Raw genomic sequence first — 13911 nt, 5'->3', positions numbered from 1 at the left:
TGAAAATCTCCGAAAACGTTGGAATTAATTTACTGGATTAAAATTGATGAATTATTCAGCTGAATCAGTGCTTCATTCTGATGATCCCAAGGATTCCCCTATTGTCTAATAGCATCCCTATCTACCCCCAGCACTCAAATCTTCCCTAGTCTCAATCTCACCCGCTTCATTTAAAGCTCGCTTTAACGTTCGCCCGTGGCAAATGGTCTGCAGGTACGATAACGATGCAAATTTGTACGGAATTCTATGAACACACAACGAACCTTTTGCGAAACGGCAAAGGTCAACGTTTCAGGGTTGAAGGGATAAAGGGGTCAATGAATGGGAGTGTCATCGAGTATGAAGCCACTTGGTTGAACCCTGGGGCGGCATAAATTACCATCATTCTTTCAGCAGAAGTGAATGAAAGCAAAAAAAAAAAAATCAGTCGACAGTGAAATAACAAGGAGAATAAAAAGAGTTTCGAAGCACCGCCAGTGCCACCACTTTTTCCCCTGTCTACGCGTGTTAAAAGTATTAACGAACAGCGAATCATAAAAGTGGAGAGTAAAAATGGTACGTACACGGTGCCTGACAGTGGACTAAATGGAATGATCGACTACATTCGTAAAAGTATACATTACGAGTACTCTGCAAGGCCCCTTCCATCGGAAAACTAATATTTCAAAAGCTGAGTACTCCCGCTTTAATATTAAAGCACACACTTGAATGATGGATATTGGATTAAATTACATTTTGCGTGAACGGTGATTCTTTCACATGCGTTAAACTAATACGATGTTTGCCTCCATTGTGATGACAAATTGTCATGTAATATGAGTCAACAATTGTAAGAGGAGAATTACTCTACACGGCATTGTCCGTATTATCACCGATTAATCTTCCCGAGAGATAAAGAAACACGAGTGATGCTGGGGAAAAATTCTGGAAAAACCCATCATTACCGGGGCATGGGAAATTGTTCTCATTTGGCGGAACGGTGAGAATATAATTCTCTTTTACCCCCTCGACAATAATAAAACAGGGTACATGGTGTGAAAAAAAACGGGCAGTACACCGTGTTTTGCTGTGATAAATAACCCTGTGTGCACGATAGTTGTAGGAACGTCATGTGTAGCCAAGCCTGAAAGCACCCATGGGATGTGAGTGGAGATAGTCGGATATAACCACTTATCCTGCGAAGAACAAAACGTGGAAGAGAAATCCTCCTGTTTAATTTTCACAAATGACAGCTGCATTGAAAATACTCCTGATATTTCCCTAGCTTACTTGATGGAAAAATGGATTTTCTAGAAAAGGATTTTTTAGTTTATTTTTTCTGGGAATGAGTGTACAATCCGAATTAATCGGAAAACAAAAATTTTTTTTCAAAATCATTCTACACTTCTTGGCATCACCAACTCATCCCATACCCCGCATAAGAAGATTGGAATTTTCAGGGTACCCCATCATATTTGTCTCGACCGTTATATGATAATGATAAAATCTTGAATATTTCTGACGTGACATTTCGAGATAATTGCAGTCTCTTCCATTTATATATAAAGGACACGACATTGAATCACCACCTGTGGAAAAATACTGTTGAATTATTACGGAAAAATCGTACCCTCTTCCTCATCTCTCTCATCTTATCAATACCTCATCCACCATTATTCATAGGATAGCGATGTGGATGCTCCAGAGAGTCCGATGCCAAACGATTAATTTCTCGGCATCGCAAGTGTCAGAAATGATCATGAAAATGAATTAATAGACCTCCCGATTGAGTTAAACCCGACATAAGTATAAGATTTATATAAATCGATGAAATCTCCCTATCTCTCCTCAACAATAATTCCTTATCTGGAATAACTAAATCCACAACAACGGATATTTCATTATTTCGCTGTTACCTTTATGACAGAATAACGCTCAATGATAATAGAGGCGAGAGCACTCTCGATAATGAAAATACGGAATATCAGCATTATCCTACAAGCTTGAAACCACCTCTCTCTAGGTGGATGATACAGAGGATGAGAATGAGTTTTCGTATTGTCTCAGCAGTACAATACTCCAATTATTTCCACCGAGAGATATTCAACCGCAGTTCACAAACAGTGAGGGATGCACCTGACAGCGGCGAAAGAACGTAAAAATCTTGGAATGTAAATTATAAGGAAATTGATTCCCAGGGGAAGACGACGTGAAAAACGAGTGAGCACCTTATCATTTATTTTCCAAAATCCCAAGCAAGATATTTAAAAAAAAAAAACAATTATGAAAAACAGTTTTGATAAAGTTCACTCGTTAGCACTGGAGTCGGCACATAAATAATGAAAGTTTGTGGTGCAGCAAGTGCCTCGGGCAAAATAGAAACTCCTAAATGAGTTTGTTATAATGCATGGATACAGTAAAAGTGGCGGTATAATCGCTGTAAGATTTACCTCACATTATCCTCATCAACAAAAAGTACAACGCCTCTTGCATTGTGCTTGGAGTTAAGTCGTTCAATTATCCGGTCAAAGTCCTCGTTACGAGAATTTCTCAAGATTTTTTCACTCACTGCTATGCATATGCTGTATTCACCGGCCAAACTGATAAAACTCGCTATTCCCTGCAACAATAAATTATACGATTTTATTACGCATCATCTCCGAATCGATATTTAATCGACCAATCGTGCCTTGAGAATGAGAATTTCTATCAGTTCCTCTAATTGTTTTGTCGTTTTTTCTTCATCGGTTGAAATAAATATGAGAAAACACGCGCCGTAAAAGATAAATAACACGAGGGTATACAGAGGGAAAAATTGAGTGATTTTTGAGAAAGGATTATTGAAATTGGAGAAGTTATTTTGTAATTGAAGAAACGAAAACCGTAATCAATAACGCGAGAGCGCTTTATCCTTTGAATTTTTAATTACATCCTCCAGAGGTTAATGATCATCAATCGTAAACTTCTGGGAGCCATTTAAAAGCCATGAAGTTCCTCTGGAGGCCTGACGATCCTTTAAAAGTTTAAGAATTCTTAGAAAATTATGGTGTACGCTCAGAACCCACCCAGATAATTCTCACTATTCAATATTCTCTCGGCATCTGAATTATTTCCATATCCTTCCTGTCTAGTTACCCGCCCATATTGTAATTGGAAAATAAAATTTCAATTCCATTTAATTCCAGATATCAATCGATTTCCAAAACTCCTATAATTCAATTGAACTTCGATTTTAATTGAATTTCCACATTCGCTCATACCGTTGTTCGAATTCATTAATGCATAATTAATATCTCTGCTAAAGTAATTATAGGATCCGCATGAGTTTCGGAAGATAACATGAAATTCGAATGAAAAACCAATATCAATCTGGAAATAGAACGTGAAATTTCTGTTCGGATAACAATCGACAATAATGTGTCGAGAATATGGGCAAAGTCGCCTCATGCCGAATGATGCAATTGTAATTCCATGGTGGAACTAGATAATACCCTATTCCCACATCACTTTGATCAATTCCTAATGGAAAATGTATATTTATGAGTAATTACAAATCAATTATCCTCACTTTCTCTCCATAATCACCCTCAACCGCCACAGTAGACACGTATTTCCAACCGAGTTGATGTACCACTTCAACCATTGCCTGTGCTTGGAAATTATCCGGTGGCACGACTCGACTGAAATACTCGAAGCGGCTCTTCTCCGAGAGCTCGGTGCTCGTAGACGCATAGCTCAATTGAGGTATCTGAAAAAAAGTGGAAAAAAAAATCGACATGAGTAAAAATGACAAGATACCCTGGATCCAATCAAGTGTTACCCTAAACACTCACAAATAAACAATTAAATGAATTTTACCACGTCCCACATAGTTAACCACAATATTATCATGATAGTAATAATTACTGCATGAACATGATGACAATTGAGACATTCAGGGCACATATAGGGCTTCCACGGGTAGCCATTGCCATCTTGATTGTAATCTCCACTAGACAGTGATAACAGTTACAATATGCGGTTACACTATGCAGATTCCGACGTGGGAGTTTTTGCTATTGAATTATCTCCGCGTGGGTAAGAACAAGTGGAGGTGCTGACAAAGGGTCTGTCGGCATCAAGGAGCTATTTGGTAGGACGAGAGGATGCGGTTGGTGCTTAGTCCCATAATACATGGCGCGAATAGGAACATAATGCCTACATAAGTGAGATAGTGGAGTCGTATAGGGATAATAGGAGAGGATGTGTAGGAAGGATAGAGTGTCACGGATAGACTTGGTTCACTACGAGGCTCTTGTATCTGACAGAAGGATCTATACTTCAGTTTGCTCGGTTCTCCAGCTTGTTCGCGGCAAACTAGATATCTCGATTTACCAGTTTCCACTTCTGGGTTCTCCCCTTGATTCCTATATGTGCTTTCGTGCTCTCGTCCTTTCGTCTCTGCTCATACACTCTTTCCAAGTGTACACAAGAAATTGTCTCTGTAGTTGTCTTCCATCCCCTTCCGCATCTCCATCGGTATTTTCATCTCCTCTTTCTCTTGGTACAATTCTCCGTGAGTCGAGACGTGCATGAAATTCCACGCCTGCAATTGCAACTCGTTGTACCACTGGAATATTAATTCCAAATTTTCATTTCTTTCGCGTGTCTTGGTACTGCAGACGATAAATTCAATTCTACAATTGGATGTCTTTCGTTATTCAATCGGAATGGGCTGTTCTTCTTTCTGAGTGGAAACAATAACTCTCACCTTTGGTTCATGGTCATTATTTCGATGGAGGGAATTAACGTAGCTGTTGAGTTTGCGCCAAATTGTTTCAACATTTTCTTGGCAATTAATTATAAAGTTCTGGATAAGTGCTGATGAAGTATTCTGAGGGTACGATGTGGTGTTCAGTTCGTCTGTTAACTGGCTACTCGATCTTGATGAGTGAATGGTTAGGGTGGGAAAACTTGCAGAGGTTGTTCTGTTATTCTACACTTTTGACAAGTATTCACTGAAATTTATTTGACAGATGACAGGTTCGTTGAAACTTCAAGAAATTCTCTCATTGAAAATTTATTCATCAAGGAGTCCGAAATTAGTGAACATTTTTCCCTGAATCAGGAATGATGAAGGAAACCGAAACTAACAGGCGAATAAAAACTGTAGACAACTTCAATTCACAAATGATTGACATGTTGAGTGAAAAGAGATTGTTGAACCATGAGAACCTTCTCGTAGAATAGCTCCTACAATGTCGATTCTATCAGAAAAAAAAAGCTCGATGATTTTGTTGACTGAAGCGAAAAGAAACGATAAAGGGCTGAATCTGGCTGGGAAGTTCGCTCCACATGTCCACACGAATATTCCCTATTATTTTCACAACCGATTATCAAAATGCTCTTAAAAATTCAATATATATTTATTCTCATCATAAATATTATAATCGTCCCAACTCCAGTGCAATTGGTGCTAAGAAAATTTAAACTCTTTCTCGCATAATCAATTCTCAAAATTTCCATGGCATTCTCTTCCAGCGTCTTGGCAAGGAATGTTGATTGAGAATTCAAGAATGCCATCTCAAGTTCCACGGTCTATAAAGTTTGTCCATTCTCAATGAGCCAAATAATAAAATTTAAGGAAGAGAACATATCTCAAATAAATATTCAAAATTAACAAATTCACGAGAAAGTAAACACAAACCTCATCCATCCGCTCTATTATTCATTCACCGAGGAAGAGCATCAAGAAATAGAAAATAATATTCAAAGATAAATAAGTATATATATTCATCTCACGTCCACGAGAAAATCAAACAAAGGCATACACCGGAATGTTGAACACACGAAAATATTGTTCTGATGTCTCGCATACTAAATACACTGTTAGATTTTAGTGCCTGAAATATATAGAGACGCCTCGAAATGATAAAATACTCCCAATAAATCGATTTCACGGGGAAGAGCGTGCATATTTATCTGCACCAGGGGAAAGCTGTTTTACATAACAACTGGAAAACGAGATAAAGTGGGAAAACGAGAAAAATTTAAAAGCCGAGAAATAGAGGTGATAGTGAAAAAAGGTGACAAAAGGTATTCGGGTACCTTTGAGAGACAAACGAGATAAATCGAATGAGGAAGGGGTGCATTACTTACTGAAATCGATACAAAAATTGAGCGACATCGATATAAGACCCACATGGCAATTTAATACAGAGAAAATTAGCCGAAATTCTTCATGCAATATGTCTGCGCAGGTGCATTCTATCTCTAAATCCATTCCCTCTATTCTCCAGAATCCACTTTTAACCTTTCAATGGTCTCGCCTCTCATCTCTTCTGTCCGCTTCTTCCGTCTGCTCTATCCAAATAAAACGTGAGATAAACTTCAACAAGTTCAACTTTTATAAATATCCTGGTGGAGTTTTACTTCCAGAAATAGGACAAGAAATAGGAGAGGCTGAAGAGTCTAGCGAGGGATGGAATAAATAGTAGATCACATTTAAAGGACACAACTGGTTACTCCAATGCTATCTAGAGGTTTAATCGATTTGTTCAATTAACCAGAGTTTTCAATTGGAAAAAGACCGGGGTAATTTATTCACTGGTGCTTTCCAACTTTCATTCCATCGCTTGACTTCGTTCAGTTCTTTTGATTTTCATTTACTTTTCATTTTCGGTTTTTGCAAATTGGAGAAATCACGGAGTGAGTCGGATTTTTCCGTTCTATTAGGATTAATTGACCTCATTCGTTGAACTTTTCCGGACAATTTGCCATCATTAATCAATCCCCGAGTCAGGTGAGGAAAGGAATAGAGGGACAGGAGAAAAGAGAATAGAGAAAATAAGCTGAGGTCAGCGTTACACGTCGGCTGATGCTTATCGATATTTGACACGTATCACTGGCTTTTCCTTCGGGCTCGTGTCAGTGGAATGGTAACTTTGACAGGTTGGCTTGGAGTTGGAAGTACGTTAAGTAAAATTCAGATTGCCTCGGACTCTGACCTGGCCAAACTACTATTGAACTCGGTGCAAGGAACTTTTCACCAGTGTTTCATGAATACCGATCACCTCAATCCCACCAAAGTGTAAGCACTCGGTATTTGAGGGTTAACCTTTGCCGGCTTTCCTAAACGAGTGATCGTGTTATCAGGAGTTGTTGCACATTTGAGGTCTCCCAGAGACATGCTATTTAAATAATATTTCCGTACATCGCAACATTCCCAATTATTCATCATAAAAAAAAACGAAGATTTGATTAAACAACACGATAAATGTTTTGATAGAAAAATTAATTAGGGATTTTTAATCAGGCATCTCGAAATAATAATTTTTTTCATCTTTGGGTGGAACATTATTTCACAAAGGGACATTAAATGGAGAATCCCGATAACTTGAGACATGAAACTGAAAATGACGAGCCGACTGATTTCCTGAACTGTTACTCAGTCATTGATTGAGCTTTTTAGAAAGCCGTTCTGTAATTACGAGCCAAGAGTGAATCAAGATTGAGCACGTATCTCTTCTACCTTTTGATCTTGGCGTCTGACCTTTTTCAAATATCTCTCCAAAAGACGGTTGAATAATCCTAAAATGGAGCATTAGAGATTTCACTTACTTTGAAGAGCCTGAGAATATTGGCAACCATTATCGATACGACACTGAAAGATGCTCCAATGACTCCTGTCACAGATTTGTGGGGTGTATACTGTGGGGGTCGGCCATCCTCGCATCTGTACTCCGACATATCCTGCAAGACAAAAAACATCGTGACGAAATAAAAGTAGAGCTGTAAAATTTTTATTCCCAACGAGTGGTTTTACTCAGGCAAATAGAATTTATGTGAATCAGAGACATTGCACTGGGAAGATTCATCCTCCCATCCCATTGGTCTATATTCCCTCGATTCAAAGTCGCTAATGTTTATAGACTCGGTTCCCTAACAGAATAACACAACTCAAACTTTTTTCGGGCTATCTGAGCGAGCCTCATCGAAGAATGAATATTAAAAATAAAAATTCCCTTTGAACCTTTATCTTTATAAAAAAAACCAAATGAAATCTGCAATATAAATTAGAACCCGAAGGATAAATCTCTTTGAGGGGACCATTTCCATGAGTACTACAGCCGTTTTCATATCCCCTGAATCAGCAATAAAATCCAATCCTCACCGACTATAAAAATTCCAAATATCCGTCTATTTCGGAGAGAAAAAAAATCTGTGGTGGCTTTTTTTTTTACAACCGAGCAAATAGAAGAATGAGGATAAAATTTTTATAACGGTGCTATATACCGTAGCCTTTTGTGTACCGAGATAATTCCAGCTACGTCTGGAATCTAGACTGGAGCCGCAGGTCAGCCACAATCGTATCCAATTCCAGTGAGTATCATTTATCCTGCCTCATCATTCAACCTGACCCAATGGAGTTCACCACGTGTAACATGTAAAGTTCTGTGACACGTAACACAGTGAAAATGACTGATACGTGAATTATAACGCATTTCATAAGATATTCGTGCTCGTGGGTCGACTAATTCGCTAATTATCACAGATCAATGGCTAATCGATTCCATGGCGTGAGCTCGGAGCGGCAATTAACCGGTTTAATCGTTAATCGACACTTTCAGTGCCCACTGGGGAGTGGGAATCGGGTGCCATTGGACAGAAATGGCCAAAGGGATTTGATAGATAGCGATAGTAACCCCCAAGTGAAGGGATGATATTGATCTTCAACCGACTCTCAGTACGAGACTTCAATTTTAACCCGTCTGGGGTACACCAAAAGAGTAGACAACTTGAGAATTTATTATTGCTGGGAATATAGATTTTTTTATTCCCCGTGAGAAGCTCTGTATATATCAGAAACATTACTTCGAGTGGCGAGGGATTTAAACTAGTACAGTGTTGTGGAAAGAGGAGTATCGGAAAAAATATATTTCAGGGTAAATTTATACCGCTAACTATGGATGGAGGATCATTAGCGAGTGGAAACCTCAGAGTGACTGGCTTGAGGGTCCATCTTCGGTAATTTTAGTTTCTACATTTTGAACCTCGGTAACTGTTGATTGAGGTAATAACGTTCGCCTGGAATTGTTACTGGAAATTCTAGTTTAATCATCTAGGGAATCATTTCCAGTGTTCCGGGATTATTTCCAAAGTTTACACATTTCCGGGAAGATAATAGGGCTCTGATGGCTAAAAATTTTCTCATTAAATATTCAATTGTTTCCATTTATCTTTCAATTGATTGCAATTTTCTTGACTGATAGCGGGAATTTCAGTCACTCTCCGCTTTTTCTAGGATAAAAAAGAATGAATTTCATTCCTCAATGTGCAGATTAAAATTCCAATACCTTCACAACTTAAACGATCCGTGAAATATCCTCCGTTGGACCTCATAATTCATGTTTTATATTCAATTGCACCCTATAAAATCTTGCTTGATTCGAGAAGCGCAATTACCGGAAGAAAATGAATTCCAATCGGCCATAAATTTGTGAAATATCCAGAACGGCAAGAGAGACCGAAATGAGTAAATTCAATCGGTTTAAGTCGATCGTTTCTCCCGGATTTTTTATCGATAAAAAAATTCGTCAGAGTCTTATATCAGCTCCAACTTACTAAATTTTTTTCTCAGTGTATAAAGCACCGCATGACCCCTAGATTTATAGCATGTTCTGTTCATGTCGGCCTGTCAATTACGAATTGGCACTGAAAATTGGTGGAGAAGATGATAATGGGAGAAAATGATGGGCGGATGCTGAGGTTGTGCGGTTATTCGCGCGGGATAAGCTCTCTGGTTCCTATATGGAGCCCTCGAAAGCATTTGGAGATGTGAGGGTGCCGGTTCTTCAGAGAATCTAACCGATCGATCATATCTCTCAACCGTCTAACGCACGCTTAAATCTCTGTTCCATTTTAGTCACCTCTTCTCCCTTATTCTTTGAAAAACTTATGCACTTCAACTCCCACACAAGAAATACTCAGCTATTATGAAGTTGTCATATTTCTCAGACAGTCCTCATCCTGAAGTAACTCAGGCATGACGCAAAGTACCGATAATATATGGATTCGTTTTCCATTATGTACATTGCTGCATAGTGTATTGGAATTCAATTGAAAGTTACGTGAAAATTCTCAATGATGTGATTTTACATTGCCATGAAGATTAATATCGCGCAATAAATTTTTATTCTTGATTATTTTCAGAAACTCTCATTCCTATAATAAATTAATTAGCATGATTAAAAGTAAATCAGTTGTCCACTGAAACCGTAAACTCCATTATTTCCCAAAAAAATTTCCCATCGAAAATTTCACCCCTGCATTATCTCCACCAGTATTCACACTCCACCAGAAAATACACATGATACATGAACACATAGGTCCGCCATGATTGCGGTTTATCCGCCTATGGATCGAGGAGTGTTCAAGTACAATTGAGAGGTCGAGTGTATCGAACTGAATCGTAGTGAAAATTTTCGGTGACCTATTTCTATTAAACTCATCAATAACCTTGTACCAAACTCGCAAAATCTCTCTCAGATATTCCTCCACCATGGCACGGACACGAGTACTCGATTTCGAAAACAAATCCAGAAGTTTCGATATCCGTGACCATTCGGTAAAACCATATCCACACGCAACTAACAACAAAAGTTTTCTCACGACACTTGGTAACTCGAGAAAGTCCAGTAAACGTACGATAAAAACAAATTGAAGAATAATACCTTCAACAAATGCCAGAATAAAATGACCCTCGCCACTCCACCATCACAGGCACGTACATTTATTCGAAAGTAAAATAATATTTATCGTGATAATAACAGCTGTGAGATTTTAACACTGAGTTGTAGGTACATTGCATTCCCCCGTAGGTGATGAAATTTTTTTCATTCTTGTTACCCCGTTATTTCTCTTGACTCCTCTTTTCTTCTCCTTGCTCGAGTGCATAAATGAATGCCAACTCACTGGTTGAGAAAAGTATGACGCAGTCGGAATTCCAGACACGACGTCTCTGGTTCGACACAAAAATGCGAGGAAAAACTAATCGAACCAAAAGTGAGAAGAAATTAAATAATTTCGTTTGAGATATTAATTGATTAATTTCCGAGCATTAATCCTGTCTAACTTGAGAATTCATTCACTGACACTTTCATATCAATGCGAATTTATTTTTTATCCCGCATTTTTTTTCGCGTACGTAATATTCGTCGGTTTTGTATGTTCATGGATCGTCGTGACATTCTCTCAGGTCCCAAGCAAAATGAAAATGGGGTGAAAAGGCTGAAGGTTAAACGAGTGTATGTATTTGGCTGGTTGAATCCGGGTAAAATGGCGAGCGATAAAAAGGGGATTCACGAATGCTGGCGAATGATAAGTGGTTGAAGTGTCCATTATCAGGGTTATGGAATCTTTTAAGTCACTATCTGAATTATGCTAAGGTGATGTGCAGATTCGTGAACATTAGCTGCTCGATTCAATATCAATTGGATAAGAAATTTAAAGCGATAATAATTTTTTCAGAGGTGATTCCAAATTCCAGTATTTTGGTGCTTGCCTCGACCCCTTCTGCCACTCCTTTCTGCCATGCCCGAATAATTTTGCAGACTCGGAAAATTTGTGTTTAGCCCAGCAGGCAACCGTTCATATATATTTCTGGAATGATGTGAATGGCTCAGCCATTTGATACTGCAACGCAGATCGGGTTCCTAATTCGACTTTCAAAATTTTTCTCAAAACCATTCGTCCGATTTTTCCTTCGAGAATTACATCTTGATTAACTAGGATAATTTATTTACCGTAATTAAATTTACTGGAGATATATATTCATCCATCTGTCGAACAATTCATGAATCAAACCGGGATTTTCGGTCGTCCATAAAAATTTGATTTCACCGATAATTTGAACTTAAATCACACGTTGTACATTGCACATTTAACGCCATGATAAAGGAGATAAAAAATTCAGGGAGATATATAGACAGGCTGTTTATCACGTCGGGATGAGGGATGACAGTGGAGCAGAAGTGGAGGAGACAAGCCGACGCAGATTCGTTGTACGTGATCAGGATGGCTCAAGGGACGTGTTTCGAATTGTCCACAAGGACTTGAAATTACGAACGAGTATTCCAAGTTTCTCGTCTAGATTCTCTGCACCAGTGGATCCTCAGTCCAAGTCCAAAAGTAACAGTCGATAAATGAACGTACACTATTTTTCCCAGTAGTTCGAGTCAAGTACAGTCAGACGTGACACAAAAAGTATTAGAGGAACATGAAAATCGAGGAGGTATTCACTGAAATTTTCAAATTCAAAATTTTTGAAAAAATATCAGGAGAACATGACAATCAAGGAAGTATTTCCGAAAATTGTAACGGACCAGTTTTTTTAGAAAGTATTGGAGAACAGGAAAGACGAAGACTTCTTTTCAATTTTCCAGTATACCTCGCTCACCAAGAGGGAGAGACTGGAGATACCCGCAATCGTCATTGGTAACCGGGTTTTCGTATCATATCGACTTGCGGAACAAAAATATCCACCTCGCTATTCCCTCTATTCCACTCATGAATATTTTATCAATTCCTTGGACGCGAGGATAGATTCTCGTATTGAAAATATTGTCATTGGAATGAAAAATATTACTCCTCATTAAAACATGATTTTTGTTTCGCAGAGAATTGGATTGGGGAGACCTTCACTGATATTCATATGAAAATATAAAAAATCTATTTTTAGCCCCAAACGATTGCAACAATAATAAGAGATTTGAATAATATATAATAATAATGTATAATTTATTTTTAGCAGTTTAAATTTAAGCTTGGGAAATCCTAGATTTCTCCTTTTTATCCCTTAATGAAAAAAAATTAATGTTCATTCTCAATGAAGTCAAGTGAAGTTGACCCTCAATCCGCATATCCAAATATTTGTAGGACTCCGGGGTCTTCATAATGACTATAGACATCCATATTATCCCAGAATGAGAGGATTTTATAAGTTAAAAGGCTTCTCCGCATGAATATCGATTGATCCTTCCTTCGCAACTCCACCGCTGACTTCCAAAAGGTGAAAGACAGTTGACATTTTGGAAGGAGGGGTCAACTGAATTTTACCCTTATTCCAACAAGATCTTGAAGGTTCATTATGGCAACTCAAAGTCAAACCATCGGATTACTCATCAATGCCAATCTCTTTTATTGGAGAGATCGTCAATTCTGGAATAATATCGCAAACGATGAAACGATGAAATATCTCGAAATGCTTCGAAATATTTCAACAGACTAATTTCCTCCAAAAAACGCTTATAAGGGATTCGATAACGGGAATATTAAATCAAGATTGTAGAGCCCTCGGCCGCAAAATAGCCACAGGGATTTAATTAACATACTTTTGATAACAATATGCATTACATATTGTGTTGCATGTGGATAGAGTGTTTTCGTAAGGTTGCTGGTTTGGTTTTCGCATGAATATTAATTTCCGCGGTGAGCAATTAATTTTTTTTGGGAGAATTAGGGGAGAGAAAAATGGAGATTCATCATTTGAGGGATGATAAGGATTTGAAAATTACACGGACCCTCTGCGGTGTATCCGATGAGTTTTCCTCGTACGGGGGGTTATGAGGAGATAAAAAAAAAGTTGGAGGGGGACAATAGGGTTCTGCCAAGGGTTCATATGTACGAACTAGCCCCAAATAACGGCAAAAAGCTGGCGGTATGCCAAAATGCTCAACGGAGATTCTACGTGTGGGCATATCTCTAGTTGACTTTTATCTTTTTTTGCGGTAGATATCAACGCGTGTACGCTATCCTATTCTAAAAAGGACGCACACCGAGACTATCGATATCTCGATATTACCAGCTATGTGAAGTTGGCATCGAAGTTTGAAAAATCTAACTTTTTTTTGTTGGTTTGGATTGTACTCATTGAGTACTTGAATGTACCCTGTG

At 38.3% G+C, this 13911-nt stretch overlaps 1 protein-coding gene across 1 annotated transcript in view; it reads right to left on the bottom strand.

Moving 5' to 3' along the window:
* The window catches only part of LOC105266308 (metabotropic glutamate receptor 7), a 38450-nt gene that overhangs the window by 12445 nt on the left and 12094 nt on the right, over positions 1-13911 (bottom strand). The window contains exons 4-6 of the mRNA XM_011304349.1: positions 7579-7710; positions 3548-3727; positions 2430-2599 (exon numbers count right to left, since the gene is read on the bottom strand). Of these exons, the coding sequence (XP_011302651.1) occupies positions 2430-2599; positions 3548-3727; positions 7579-7710 (482 nt within the window). The remainder of the gene's footprint in view (positions 1-2429; positions 2600-3547; positions 3728-7578; positions 7711-13911) is intronic.

Source organism: Fopius arisanus, unplaced genomic scaffold, assembly GCF_000806365.1.
Source record: "Fopius arisanus strain USDA-PBARC FA_bdor unplaced genomic scaffold, ASM80636v1 scaffold00037, whole genome shotgun sequence".
NCBI lineage: Eukaryota > Metazoa > Arthropoda > Insecta > Hymenoptera > Braconidae > Fopius > Fopius arisanus.
The sequence above is the reverse complement of the archived record's forward strand: the minus strand, read 5'-3'. Positions and strand labels throughout refer to the sequence as shown.